The 15,417-nt window shown below is 36.9% G+C and overlaps 1 protein-coding gene across 1 annotated transcript in view; it reads left to right on the forward strand.

Moving 5' to 3' along the window:
- The window catches only part of TRAM (translocating chain-associated membrane protein 1), a 204,472-nt gene that overhangs the window by 13,047 nt on the left and 176,008 nt on the right, over positions 1-15,417 (forward strand). The window contains 1 exon segment of the mRNA XM_090391298.1: positions 14,855-14,909. Within this exon segment, the coding sequence (XP_090247424.1) occupies positions 14,855-14,909 (55 nt within the window).

Genomic DNA, 15,417 nt, shown 5'->3' on the forward strand with positions numbered 1-15,417 from the left:
GGGGGGGGTCATTGTAAGGAAGACTGCCATCACCCTCCTGACTACCCCATCACCCTCCACCACCTAATGTTATATTTTTTTTTTCCATTCCAACAATTTCGGACATATGAGTGACAGAACTAGTCACTCGCTCTTACATCAAAAACACTGTTTGAGCAAGTAATATTAGTAACTCTCGATGGTGTTTTTAAAAATAAAGAGAAGGTACATTTTCTTTTCTTTTCAAAAGTTGTACATATGTTTCGACCCTACTATTCTGCAGGCAGAACAAAAAAAGACAGAGCTAGCATATAATGTAATTGTGGGTTTTTTAATGGATAAAGTAAAAAATGAATTAAATAATGACAATTTTGTTACTATATTAGATGTATCCAATTATTAGAATAGAAAAAACCAAAAGAAATTTGCGAGTTTGCAGACAAATCTTGTGAAATTTCTTGCCACAAACTAATCGGAGATGTTTTTTGAAAATCCACTCTGCAAATTATTAGTCTTATTTTTTCATGCCAACCTTCAAATATTTCAAGAAATTGTGTCAACTTTTTGGAAAAAAAAACTTCAGATACAGAAGTTTTACACCCGATTCCTTATGCTTGGAAGCATAAGGAACCGGGTGTAAAATTAATAGCCAGAATTTTTAGTGGGGAAGATTTAACATAAAAAGTATAGTATCAGACCTAATGTTCAGTAGAAACAATAATAACAATAATAAAGAATTACTTTATTTGTGTTGGAAAAAAATACTTAACATAATAAGGATAAATAATATAGAAAACCATTCGAGGCACAGAGATAAGCTTTGCCCTATGATGTCACAAAGTAAGACAAAATCACATCAACATCATATCCACCAGCATGCGAAAACATGTCCATTTGTCATCTGCACGAATATTACAGTTTTGAAGAAACGGTCAGGGTAAACAGTACTATAAGCATTTTCAGTTTACTGCAATTCGTACATACATTGCAGCTAAAGTATTGTGTTGTGTTGTTTTGTGTCCAATAGAGTAAAATAATGGGTGAATCCCAAAAGCCTTTGAAATTTTCTTTTTTTAGGAAAATAGCACGAGACAAATCACTCCACATAGCTTTAAAAGGATGTAAAACAAATGTTATTTTAGAAGATACATTTGTCGTGTTGTGGTTATTGAGAAGCACATGGGAGAGGTTGCACTGCTGGTGGAGTGACATCCTTGGATACTTGCAAAAAAGAGTAGAGTACGAATTGGACATTGGAGACTATTATATTCTCAAATGCCAAGATGGTGAACTAATCATCGAAAAAACAGGAAATAGTATAAGTAAACTTTTCTCTATTATCTGTGAAGAAGCTGAATGATTTTCACCAAAATGTACGACACTGATAATCATCTACTATTTTTGAAAACTGAATTACCAGCTATTCATATGGGAAGAATTATCGCAACCCATTTAAATTCATCGATGATTAAATTAGACCTTCAAGACTTCATTTAATTCGATAATGGTTCTTTATTTTGGGACATTTACGAACACTATATGAAGACTGCTTCTGTATATCTGGTGACAAAAGAACATGAGGAATCGACGAACAGTCATGTTATCATTTCCAGACTAATGCCGTATCAAATATATGGAGCTGTGCTTCCTATGGTGTCCTATCGTGAGACTTTTATGTGACCAGTTATTTTGATGTAATGCAACGAATATTCCTTTATTAAACTCATTGGAAAATGTTAAGAGTGTAAACTAAATCTTGTGAAATCTTCTTCTTTCTCTCTCTCTCGCTATGTTCACTGGGCATCTACAGATGCTGTATGGTTACTCCGATGCTCGGTGATGTTCCACACCAGGCCTCGCCATGTAGTCCTGTTGTTTGCTTTTCTGGCAGCCTCAACTCTCTGAAGATCAGTCACTCCACACACGCCATCCATCCATCTCATTGATGGTCTACCCCTTCCTCTTTTTCCAGGAACTTTACCTTCTATTACTGTTCTGAGAAGTCTTCCTTCCATCCTTTCTATGTGTCTAAAATATTTTAACTTTCTTCTGTCAGTATCCTTAAGGAGCCTTAAAGTTGTACTAATCTTTTTTAACACCCATTCATTTGTATGCCTTTCAGTATATGATATCCTCAACAGCCTTCTGTAACAGCACATCACAAAAGCAGATATTTGTTTCTTATCTGACTTCTTTAGGTTCCAAGTCTCGCATCCATAAGTCGCATCTAAAATCCTCAACTTTGTTCCCATGGAGATAAATCCATCCTTTCCAAATTTTAGACAGGTCTCTGACTGCTGTTTTAGCCATTCCTAACCCTTTTTTTCTGACATCTTCTGGACAGCAATTCTTCACATTAATAATGGATCCCAGGTACTCAAACTTGCTGACTTCCTCAATTCTTTCTCCATTAAGGTACACTTGTTTCTCAAGAGCTTCTCTGTTTGTTTTTCCTTTGAGAACCATGATCTTTGTCTTGCTAGAATTGAGTTGAAGTCCTCTGTTATTACTGATCATCTTAACTTCGTTAAGAATTAGTCCTAGTTCTTCCATGTCATTACAAAGGAGTATTGTATCATCAGCATACTTCAGATTACTGATCAATCTACCTCCTATCCTAATTCCTGTCCTGAGCTCATCCAATGCTTCACGCATGATGTCCTCTGCATATATACTAAACAAGTGAGGAGATAAACATCCTTGTCTAACTCCTTTTCCAACTTGATGCCAGTCAGTCAATCCAACACCTATTCTTACCATGGCTTCTTGTTCCTTATACAAGTTGGCTATCAACCCGATAGTATGTTGAGGAAAACCCATTCTTTTCATTACTTCCCATAGTTTCACACGCTCAACACAGTCAAAAGCTTTAGAGTAGTCTAAGAAACACATTACCAGAGGAAGTCTGAATTCTTTATATTTTTCTATGATCTGTCTAAGGCAAAGGATCTGATCTCTAGTGCCCCTACCTTTCCTAAAACCTGCTTGTTGCTTGGGCATCTCTGCCTCAACTTTGGCCTCAATCCTATTTAGCATGATCTTCAATAAAATTTTGCTTGCATGAGATATCAAACTAATAGTCCTGTAATTCTTGCATGCCTTCATATCACCTTTCTTGTGTAGTGGTATGAAAACTGACTTCTTCCAGTCTCTAGGCCATGATCCTGTCTCCCATATCCTTGTAATGAAACATTCTTATCCCTCCATCCCCTGTGGCCTTAATTAACTCTGCTGAGATTTCATCTGTACCTGGGGCCTTATTGCTGTTGAGCTGCTTAACTGCTCTTTCAACTTCATGCCTAAGTGGAGGAGGTTCCAAATCAAAATTGTCTTGGTGGGAGGACTCCACATTTTCTTTATCCACTCTGCTGTACAGTTCCTCACAGTATTCTTTCCATCTGTTTTTAATTTCCAACTCTTCTGTTAGTAATGATCCATTCCTGTCTTTGATGACATTCAATTTAGACTTAAACTTGTGCTTTAAGTCACGAACTAAATAAAACATCCTTTTATAATTATGCCTTCTCATCTGATACTCTATTTCTTTACATTTATTAGTATAGAACTTTTCCTTGTCCTGCTTGATGGCTCTTCTGATTTCTCTATATAATCTCTTGTATTCTTCGGTCTCTGTGTCTCTTTGCTCTTTCTTCTTCTTTTGCTATGCATTATTCCCGCTTCCTATGCAGGGTCTGCATGTTACTTAGATGCGACTACTTGTTAGTACCACTCCCAACCTACCTGTCACCTAGTCTTCTACTGTGGGTGGGGGGATATATTTTTCGCTGTACAGGTGTATGTTCACGGGGCCGGTTTGCCTGCTTGTGTGATGAAAAACGCCAGATAAACTGGCATGAAAAAACCCTACTATCCGTGCCCAAAACCGGCTAACTTGGCTATGCCTGAGGAAGATCCTCAAGTTCCTCACGTCTTCGACAGGAATCGAACCTGGGACACTCCTTCCCCAGGCATGTGGTTGCAAAGCACAAAGCCACTAGGCTAACCGTGCGAACTAAACTAAATCTTGTGAAATATTTGTAGGTAATTACATGTTTCTGATTATTCTCTGTGAATATACTTGCAAGTAATATTTCAGCAAAATAAAATATGGATTTGTAAACTTAAATGAACAAAGTTTTGTGTCATTGGTGTGCTTTCCATATTTAAGTAACATCAGAGTGATATTTTTTTACTCGGTTATTATGCCTAGACGTTGATATTTAAATCTATAATTTTATACCTTAATGCAATTTTGTTTAATTATGGTAAGAAAAAGTTATTTAATTAGGAAAAAGTAATGAACTTTTAAGATCTATAAAATGACATCTATACAAAGATCATTTGTGTATATTTTGTGCAAAGGAATCGTTAACATTCAAAATATTGCTTGAGTTATATAAGTAAAAAGATTATTGGAAACACAGATTTCTTCTTCCTCGCAGTTATGCATGCAAAAAAAATTTAAGATTTTTACTCAGTTATTCTGCTTAGAAGTTGATATATCAATTCATAATTTTATCCCTTAATACAATTCTGACACTAAGAACAAAATAGGAGTAAGGTTAAAGGAGAGGGGGATGGAATGTCACTGTCATCCCTGTCTGTTCTTATCAGATGTAGATATGAAATATCACACACACACTAAAATCCCCAAATCGTACTGTGTGTTATCACTACTTGAAATTAATGCAAGGAATGAAAGGAAAAAAAAGTGGGGAAAGATTATTGGAAACATAAAGATTTCTGTTTATTTATGCTTGGGAAAAATATTTATGAGTGAAAATGACCAAGTCATGGTGCCCATCTGTTTGCACAACAGGGTGAAATTAACAGAACAGGATAATAACGTGGCCTTTCTAATAAGAAAACGCTAACACAGAGTGCAATCCCTTGTTTGCCTCATTTCCTTTAGTCAAACTTACTAATGCTAAAGAAAAATACAGTTCTAAAATATAATCTTTGGAAGTTGTAACAGAGGAATTAAGTTGAAAATTATAGCACCAGACTTAATATTCAGTTGAAATAATCAGCAAACATTTCTTTTATATAAAACCAGAACTGATAATCTCAATTAGAATGTTGGTGTCATTATCATCACAGAAGGACTCGCATAAACCTAAAAAGGGAGGATATGAGTCATGATTTAACACCGTTGACTTTTACTCTCACATAAAGATAACACTATAGTCTAAATTTTTAAATGTTTGGAACTTTGTAGCATAGAAATTAACAAAGTATACTACAGAGCTAATATTCGTTTGAAATAATAACAAATAACTATTCTTAGAAGTTGATACATCAATTCATAATTTTATCCCTTAATACAATTCTGGCACTAAGAACCAAATAGGAGTAAGGGTAAAGGAGTGGGGATGGAATGTCACTGTCATCCCTGTCTGTTCTTATCAGATGTAGATATGAAATATTATTATTATTAGACACCTCCAGGGAGTCCAAAGACTCATCGAGGGAGAGTGTGCCAACAGCATCGAACGATTGGATCCCTTCCAACTACTAAACATGCTCAAACTTACTTAACTGAGCCATTAGTAGCAGAGGCTCTACCAATCAACCAAATATTACACACTAAAATTAAAAAATTGTACTGCCATGTATTATCACTACTGTAAAATTAATGCAGGGAAAGAAAGGAAAAAAAAGTGGGGAAAACTGATATCTAGTCATTAATTATTTTGTTTTTAAACTGAAAACATTAATCGTCTCCTACAAATAAGTGAATTCAATTGCGAATTTGCTCGAAGAGTTAAAACTTACTAATGCTAAAGAAAATACGGCAGTTCTAAAGTATAATCTTTGGAAGTTGTAACAGAGGAATTAAGTTGAAAATTATAGCACCAGACCTAATATTCAGTTGAAATAATAATAAACAATTATTTATTTGTGTTGGAAAAAATACATAACATAATAACTGAGTTAAAAAAAATCACTACTGTGAAATGAATGCTGGAAACGGGAAGAAAAACCATAACGCCACACACGAACAGAAAAAAACTCATCTCACTTGTCAGAATTCCATACTCTAGCCACCACCCAGAATTCCACATTCAAACCTTTACCCACAATCCCACACTCGAACTAAAGACAATGTGATGTCAGTAACAGATGGGTCCCCAGGGAAATTCCTACGATTCCATACTCTAACCATCATCAGCTCAATGATGTCACTTATCTTATCTGTAACCATCACCCCCAATGCCGTACACAAACTATTACCCAGAATCGCACACTCAAACCAAAGACACAATATGATGTCAATGCCAGATGGTCTCCCCCCATGGAAATTCCAAACATTCCATACTCTAAATTCCATACTAAAACCATTACCCATAAGCCCACTGAAAACAAACAAAAACAAAAGACTCGTACAAATCATGCACACATACCCATGAAAATAACATCCTCTTTCCACTTCAACTCAATGACGTCATATTGGAGAGAAACCTATAAGGAACAAGAATCAACTGCATTTTCAATTTATTTACTTCAATTTGTTCTTTCAGGCAGCAGATCGTCTTGTGTGTTTTGCTGTACTGTACCGTTTTGTGTATCCCATAAAGTAAAAAAAGAGCGAACCAAAACCCTTTGCAATTTTTCTTTCTTCAGATGTATTTCCCCCAGTGAAATTCCAAGGATTCCATAATGCGAACCATTACCCAGAATTCCATACTCGAACCAAAAGACACAACATGACATCGCAGAGAGAATGTCATGATTGACTCTGATAATGTTCCGCTACTATTCCCATTCCCTTTCCCAAAGAGCTAAAAACTAAACAATGCATCGTATGACTATGGGTTATGTGCAAATGCAAAGAAAGTTCTTTCCTGAAAGATTTCATTTTGTGTCGGATAAAAATCAGAATAATGAATGCAAGAATAATGTAGATTATCACCGATATTATTATTAATGTTGTCTGCTTTTTAAAGAAGGCATATACGAAGCTGAACATTTACATACTGAGTTTTATAATTAATTTATGAAAATTCAGTAAACATTATAGATAATTTACAATTAAGAAATTCAGGACTTTAAATAATGAACTAAAAGGCTTCTTTAAGATTCAAGTCGATTGAAACCTAGTCATGTCATAATTTCCTTAAGACGAATAGGAAAATACAATGAAATGTTTCATGTTTATGGCAATCTTTTTAACATGTGTTCTGAATCTGCAAGACAATGAAGGGGAAGCAAAGTTAAGGTCTTCAGTAGCTTAACTTTGATTTTGTTTATCGCCTAACAGAAATATGTGAATGCAACGACCTTTTAAATCAAATACAATTATGAAGAAAACAAAAAGAGTATCTTTGATAGGTAAACGCGTTTCCAGCAGAAAATATCCTCCACCTTCATAGGAGACAGGCTAACTAACATTTGATTGGAAAAAACCTGATAAAGGTTCCTTAGGTCATCAATGGGATTTGAACCCAGGTCTTTACAACCAAAGGGCTCGTTTAAACCAGCTGAGCTACCTACGAGTAGATTTGGCGTATTGTGCATACTTTCGGATAAAACTTGGAGATTAAGATAAACCACCATGAAGATCACGTAAAGTTTGTCATGCATGTTCTGAACAACTGAAGTAAGCAATTCAGAGATAACAAGAAGTTCTCTTGCTTTTGTTTTTGTGTTGGTGAGTTGTGGGAACTAAAAAGATGTGCTATTTCTTGCGTAATCAACATACAAGCTATATCAACATTAAGAATAAAAATGGCATTTTCTATATACCTTTTCAGATTATAATGATTATCATAGCTCCTCTGACTCATGCACTTAATTGCTAATATGTTTATCACAAAATCACTTAATAGCTTTTTCGCTGCAATCGGAATGCTACTCTTATAAATGAATGGCTGAGAGAATTGTATACAGATACTCAAAAACAAAACACGCGATTATTTTGGGCACTTCATTTGCTTGTGTCGGTGCTTAGAATAAATTTATACCATATTCTTCGCAAGAAGGTTCAACAATGTACAGCAATTGCTTTAAGTTTTAAGTGAGGAAGGCATATTACAAGTCAACGGGGATTGCACACTAAATCATCTAAAAATAGCTTGAAAGATATTCTGCCATCAAGTGGCAATATTTTTGATTCTAACGGATTCCGTAGAAAATTCTTGGTATGCTTCTGAGGGAACGGTTCGGTATATGAAACTCCACGTGTCCTATGTGAACAGCAGAACCTCTAATCAACAGCAGGTTAAAAAAAAAAAAGAAAAAAGAAATAAATAAGGTCAAGAAGAGAAATTTTCATCCCACACTCAAAACATATTACACATAAAAATTTACAGAATGCAACTAAAGTTCTCGAGGGCCTCCATTGTAACGATGTCCTTTAGTTGGAAAGTCCTCAGTTTGAATTGAGTCTAGAACACGAGAAAAATTAATGTTGGACTTTTTGAGCGAAGATGAGTTATGCACTCTCATATCTAGGTGGAAAGATTTTCTCTCCGGAAACTCGTTTTTTCTCCCACCAACCCCGCTTTATCAAACAAACCAAAGAACACAAGCATTAACATTGCACACTCCCGCTACCTAACAGGTTAAGAGAAAGACGAGATGAGATAAAGTTCTCTTAACATCACCTAAAAGAACAACCTTCTTGTCTAATACCTTAACAAAGTAGCAATTGGTAATATAAGCATGAAAGTTCATTTCATGTGCTGTGATTTATAGCATTTCGAGGGAAACGAGGGAAAACAAATGGAAGTTTTCTAATTGCTAGTATGATAAAATACTGATACAAGTATTATTTTATAAAATTTAAGAAAATAAATTTTACTTATGAATTTTAATACTATTTATTTATTTTTTACTAAGTAACTTAAGGAAATTACAACGTCACTAGGATATCCATTAAAATAAATTTTAATATACTTCAATATTTCGGCAACATCACATTGCCGTTTTCAAGAAACTTAAGAACAAGACACGTGCATGCAGGCACAACAAACAGTAAATGAGGAAGAAGCAGGAAGCTATTATTTCTCCAAAAGTCCTGATGGTGCCTCCCTAGCGGGCAATATTGGTAGGTAGATGAAGGCAGTACTTCGCATAGCATTTTAATGGCATAGGGAAGTGCTAGGAAACCTTTTTGCTATGTAGAAATAACGACAATTAACGATCTTTTTATAACATTCTTCACAAGATACAAATTGCAGTTCGGTGTTTAGAGATTTGTTGGTTACATACAAACCCCATAACCTTTTAACAATCTATTTATTTCCTTAATTACGTCCTCTACAAAGGACATCCACACCCAGCCAAGACTGTTGAATGTCGGTCGAAATCATTGTGGTGCTTGCTGACTTCATTAATCAAGCTGTCATAGTGATGGCGCAGAGATGCAATAATTACCACAGAACAGCAATCATTCTTGATAGTATGACTGTTATTAGCGGAATTATGAAAACACAGCAGTTAAGTTCGAAAAGCAATCTCCGTCTCCTTTTATGCAAGTTCGTTTCTTCTGCAAAAATCTATGCGAATAATTTCTAAAATTTGCTGTTTGATTCGAGGGCATGCTTATCATTCAAGACACAAAAGCGACGACATTAAATGAAGTAAAATTTGTGCGAATGGTGCTTGGAATATGCAAGCAGATATCAATATTGGGAACCAGGTCGTGACATTCTTAATTTAAATTAAATTTAATACTGTAGAACCCGGATGAAGTATTGTCATTTTCTCTCGTTCAACCACATAAAAAGGTGATAATACTAGAAATAAAGATATCGAACTTTTTTTTTCATTTTTGGTGTGCAATGTATGTTACACGTTAGAAAACACTTCTTCATTTTTACGAAATGTTATCCTCTTACGGTTAAATTTATCACGATGAAAACACTTTTCCAGTCATCCAGTCGCCTTGGGCAACATCCTCAATTCCTAATCTAGTCTCTCTCTCTATCTATCTATCTCCCTCCATCAGGAGTCAAAATTTACGAAGTTTTTTTTTTTTTCTTAAAACATTTTGAAAGAATACAACCTTCGAACGGGTATCGTTCGAAGGTTGTATTCTTTCAAAAGGTAGGCTAGCTACCAGACCACTATCTGGTAGCCTACGATTTCAGGCATAGAATTGCAGTCTAGAAGCCCGCGTGTCCTACTATACGATCGGCATGGGACCTGGACAAGTTGAAAACAGCAGAAGGCAAGCGGGCTTTCCAATTAGAGTTGCAGAATTGTTTTTGGGAGTTACAGGAGGAAGAGGATGATCTGGATGGGATGTGGGCACCATCAAAAATACGCGTTAGCTGCCTCGAGAACGGTGGGAAAAAGAAACAGGAGGAGAAAAGCATGGTTTAATAGAGTGTGAAGAAGCTGTAGCGAAATGAAGGGAAGCACCGTTGTACTACCTAGCGGATAGCAGGAAGAAAGCTGCGTATGAGAGGGCGAGAAGAGTGGTGAATACATGTCTAAGCAGGGAAAAGCGGAAAAATCTTAATGAGAAAGTGGCTAGTATAGAGAGAAATAGGGCGACGAATAATGGACGGGAGATGTACCGGACGATCAAAGCCATGTGAGGTTCCCAGACACAAGCGGCAACCATAAGAGATGAGAGAGGAAATCTATTAACAAACTCAAAAGATGCTCTCGCTCGGTGGTGTAGGTATTTTTCGCAAACCTGCTGAATGTCAATGCTGGAACGTCGATATCGGAGGATTATACTCCTTATCAAACTGCTGAACCATTTATCGAAGAGCCGACATTTAGTGAGATTACTCGTGCTATCCGCATGCTGAAAAATAATAAGGCTCCAGGAGTGGACTGTATACCGGCAGAGCTCCTGATGAATGGTGGGGACGTCCTGCTGGAGCAGCTGCACTGGCTCATCTTGATGATCTGGCGAGAAGAATGGCTGCCGGACGAGTGGAAGGAGTCGCTGATCACCCCAGTATATAAGAAAAGAGATAAGGCTCAATACAGTAACTACAGGGGCATATCACTGCTGTCGACTGGCTAAGGTGCTGTCTAACATCATGCTAATGTGCCTCGCACCATATGCAGAAGAGTGCCTTGGTGACTACCAGATGGGCTTCAGGAGGAACCGTTCTACAATAGACCAACTCTTCACGCTGCGCCAAGTTTTTGAAAAGTGCTGGGAATATAACCATACTTTTCCAGATGTAGGGAATGATAATGTTTTTTTTTTTTTTTTTTTTCCCCGGGGGGGGGGGGGCAGAGTTTTGTTGATTTTGTGAAGGGGAAAGTCATTGGATAAAAGTGTCCTGGATGTGGTTGACTTTTGCTGAGAAACTAGCATGCTCAGAACAGATGATTCTAGCTCAATTTGTTCAAATTTTGATAATACCCTACTTCTGGGAGAGGTGGTGTGATGATGCACCTGTGTGGAGTAGGTTTTCTGTAGACAGAAAAGGATAAGGAGCTGTTGGGGAGCTACATGATCAGAATATTATTATTAATATTAACATCTGGCCTCCATGGAGCCAGACTCATCCTGGGAGATACACACTATTGCAGACAATGCTTATCCAACTGTACTAACTGATTCAATGTGTGTACATTCACAATACACTCAGGCAATGCATTCCATTCTCACTGCTCTGCTCACACACTCTTTATACAGTTTCCAGTGCTCGTCTCTTGTTCTACCCCCTCCCCATTCTATGAAAAATCTCTTCCATGTCAACCTGATAACAACCTCTGAATAGCTTATATGTCACAGTCATATCTCTTTCTCCTATTCATGAGGCATTGCCACTTGCATTCTCTCAATTTGTCCTTATACCCCACATTCTAAAGACCACTCACCACCTTTGTGAATTTTCTCTGGGCCCCTTTCCAACCTATCCTAGTCTTATCCAAGGCCTTATACAGTGGCATCATAAACTCTCTATTTCTCCATGTCAGGGTCCTTCTCATCATTGCCATTATCCCATGTGATGTCTTCACAACTTGTGCAATGTGGCCCTTGAATTTCAGGTCCTTGTCCACCATCATTCCTAGATCTCCCCTCCTTCTGATAAAGTTCACAATATACTCCATCTTACACACATTCCTGTTAGAATAACACAGTTATAAAAGGATGTTTTATTTAATTTGTGACCTAAAGCACAAGTTTAAGCCCAAATTGCATGTCATCAAAGACAGGAATGGAGCATTACTAACAGAAGAACTGGAAATCAAAAACAGATGAAGAGAATACTTTGAGGAACTGTTCAATAGAGTGGATAGAGAAAATTTGGACAAGCCTCTCACCAGAAATATTCCGATTTGGAACCTCCTCCACTTAGGCATGAAGTTGAAAGAGACGTTAAGCAGCTTAATTCCATCTGCACCCGAAGCCTTATTGCTGTTAAGCTGCTTAACTTCTCTTTCAATTTCTCAGCAGAATTAAGACCACAGGGGATGGAGGGATAACAGTGTTTCATAGATTGATTACAAGGATATGGGAGTAAGGATCATGGCCTAGAGACTGGAGGAAGTCTGTTTTCATACCACTACATAAGAAAGGAGATATGAAGGCTTGCAAGAACTATAGAACTATTAGTTTGATATTTCATGCAAGCAAAATTTTATTGAAGATAATATTAAACAGGATTGAGACCAAAGTTGAGGCAGAGATGCCCGAGGAACAAGCAGGGTTTAGGAAAGGTAGGTGCACCAGAGATCAGATCCTTTGCCTTAGACAGATCATAGAAAAATATAAAGAATTCAGACTCCCTCTGGTAATGTGTTTCTTAGACTACTCTAAAGCTTTTGACTGTGTTGAGCGTGTGAAACTGTGGGAAGTAATGAAAAGAATGGGTTTTCCTCAACACACTATCAGGTTGATAGTCAACTTGTATAAGGAACAAGAAGCCATGGTAAGAATAGGTGTTGGATTGACTGACTGGCTTCAAGTTGGAAAAGGAGTTAGACAAGGATGTTTATCTCCTCACGTGTTTAGTATATATGCAGAGGACATCATGCGTGAAGCATTGGATGAGCTCATGACAGGAATTAGGATAGGTGGTAGATTGATCACTAATCTAAGGTATGCTGATGATACAGTACTCCTTTGTAATGATAAGGAAGAACTAGGACAAATTCTTGATTAAAGTTAACAAGATCAGTAATAACAGAGGATTTCAACTCAATTCTAGCAAGACAAAGATGATGGTTCTCAAAGAAAATAAAAAACAAGGAAGCTCTTGAGAAACAAGTGTGTACCTTAATGGACAAAGAATTGAGGAAGTCAGCAAGTTTGAGTACCTGGGGTCCATTATTAATGTAAAGAATTGCTGTTCAGAAGACGTCAGAAGATTAGGAATGGCTAAAACAACACTCAGAGACATCTAAAATCTGGAAGGATGGATTTATCTCCATATGAAGAAAGCTGAGGATTTTGGATGTAGTTGTTTTTTCAACAACAACTTATGGATATGAGACTTGGAACCTAAAGAAGTCAGATAAGAAAACGATAGCTGCTTTTGATATGTGGTCTTACAGAAAGCTATTGAGGATATATACTGAAAAGTGTACAAATGAATGCTGTTAGAAAAGATCAGAACTTTAAGGCTCCTTAAGGATATTGACAGAAGAAAGTTAAAATATTTTGGACACATTGAAAGGATGGAAGGAGGACTTCTCAGAACAGTAATTGAAGGTAAAGTTTCTAGAAAAAGAGGAAGGTGTAGACCGTCAATGAGATGGATGGTGTGTGTGTGGAGGGAGTGACTGATCTTCAGAGAATTGAAGCCTCCAGAAAAGCATACAACAGGACTCCATGGCGAGGCCTGGTATGACACATCACTGAGCATCGGTGTGACCATACAGCATCTGTGGATACAAGTGAACATATGGATACATACATTCACTGCCACTTTCAACATCCATTGTCCCTATGCCATGTCTTCCTGTCCACCCTGGGCTCTCCCCGTTTCCCTGTTCCTGCATTCCCATTCTCTCTTCGTCTCTCTCTCACACTACTACTGTTTCTACTTCTAAACACTTCTGTCTGATCAGTACCACTCTCCTGATTTTTCTCTTCATCTCTTTGTTCTGATCTCTTGCATGCATTATTCACAGATGTACTTCCATCCAGCAACACTTTCTCCAGTACACTCACTTCAAAGCCATTCAAATGCAACCCACATGCCTGTATAATTTCATTCTTCCCTCAAACACATGCCATACATCCACAAACTGTACTCCCTTCTCCTCACACAGTTCTGCTAGCATACCATTAATGATATTGGCTCTCAGTTGCAACTCATCATCGTGATATTCATCATATATGAAGAGGGCAGACAGTTTTTCTTTTTAGTAATGCAATAGATCCTCTGCCTGTTAATCCAGAGATCCTCTGGGATAAATTGAAACTTTTTAACAGGCACCTCTTTGAGGTGCCTGTTAAAAAGTTTCAATTTATCCCAGCCATGTGGCCTAATGGAGAATATGTGTACATAGCATACAATATTATGGGTTTGAGAGGGGCAGACTTTTTAAGGCTGTATTTTCAAAATCTTCCATGAAAAAATTTGTGGAATTGGCAGGGACCTATATATGTTCCTTTAATTTGCTTGTTAGTTTTTTCCGTACTATGTAAAATAGCCACATTTCATAGTGAAACTGAATAAGGCTGCTGTGTCAGAAGGGGGGGGGGTGAGTTCTGAAGTCTTTCTTTTAGGGGAATAGGGAGGCTATATAAGAATTGATCATAATAGTGTCTTCAAGGAATGAAGTGCGGCTAAGTGCATGGTCACTTTTGAATTTTTTTAGGATATTTAAATCTTATGAAACAATGTGCAAGTTAATTATTGTATTTAAAATATGAACAGTGATGTATTTTTTATATATATGGTTTTAAATATGCTTTTTGAGTTTTATTTTTTTTACTTATATCTAGGTTACTGCTCCTCTTGCTTCTGTCTTTGTAGCTATGCATCACAACACAACTGGAGGTAAGAAAAAAAAAAAAATGTTGATATTGAAAATATGGTCATCCCTTGACTTGCGGTGTTCCATTGCAATGCTCTCATTGCCACTTGGAAATCACTATATGAACTATACATCATCATCAAATTCCTGCCATGTACCCTTAAGGGATGTACAAGATATGATAGTATTATATGAAAAATTCACATCATTACTAATTTCTTGTCTACAATTTTCCTCCAAATCAGTCTGTTACTTGTCAAGACTGTAACATTATCAGATCTTATATTTCTATCGTCTAAGGCACTTTGTACCGTATCAATCCACCAATATTTTGGTCTTCCTCTGGGTCGTTTTCTTGCCAACCTGGCAGAGAACACTTGTTTTGCTAATCTTTCCTCACCCATTCTGTATAATTGACCATACCACCTGAGATTAGCTCTGCTAATGCATTCCTGGATGCTGACAATGTCAAGTTCTTTCCTAATATCCTCATTTTTAATATGATATTGCCATTGATGCCATCTCTTCATG

Source organism: Typopeltis vanoorti, chromosome 4 (assembly GCF_054136105.1).
Source record: "Typopeltis vanoorti isolate ZY-2024b chromosome 4, IOZ_Tvanoo_1.0, whole genome shotgun sequence".
Taxonomy (NCBI): domain Eukaryota; kingdom Metazoa; phylum Arthropoda; class Arachnida; order Uropygi; family Thelyphonidae; genus Typopeltis; species Typopeltis vanoorti.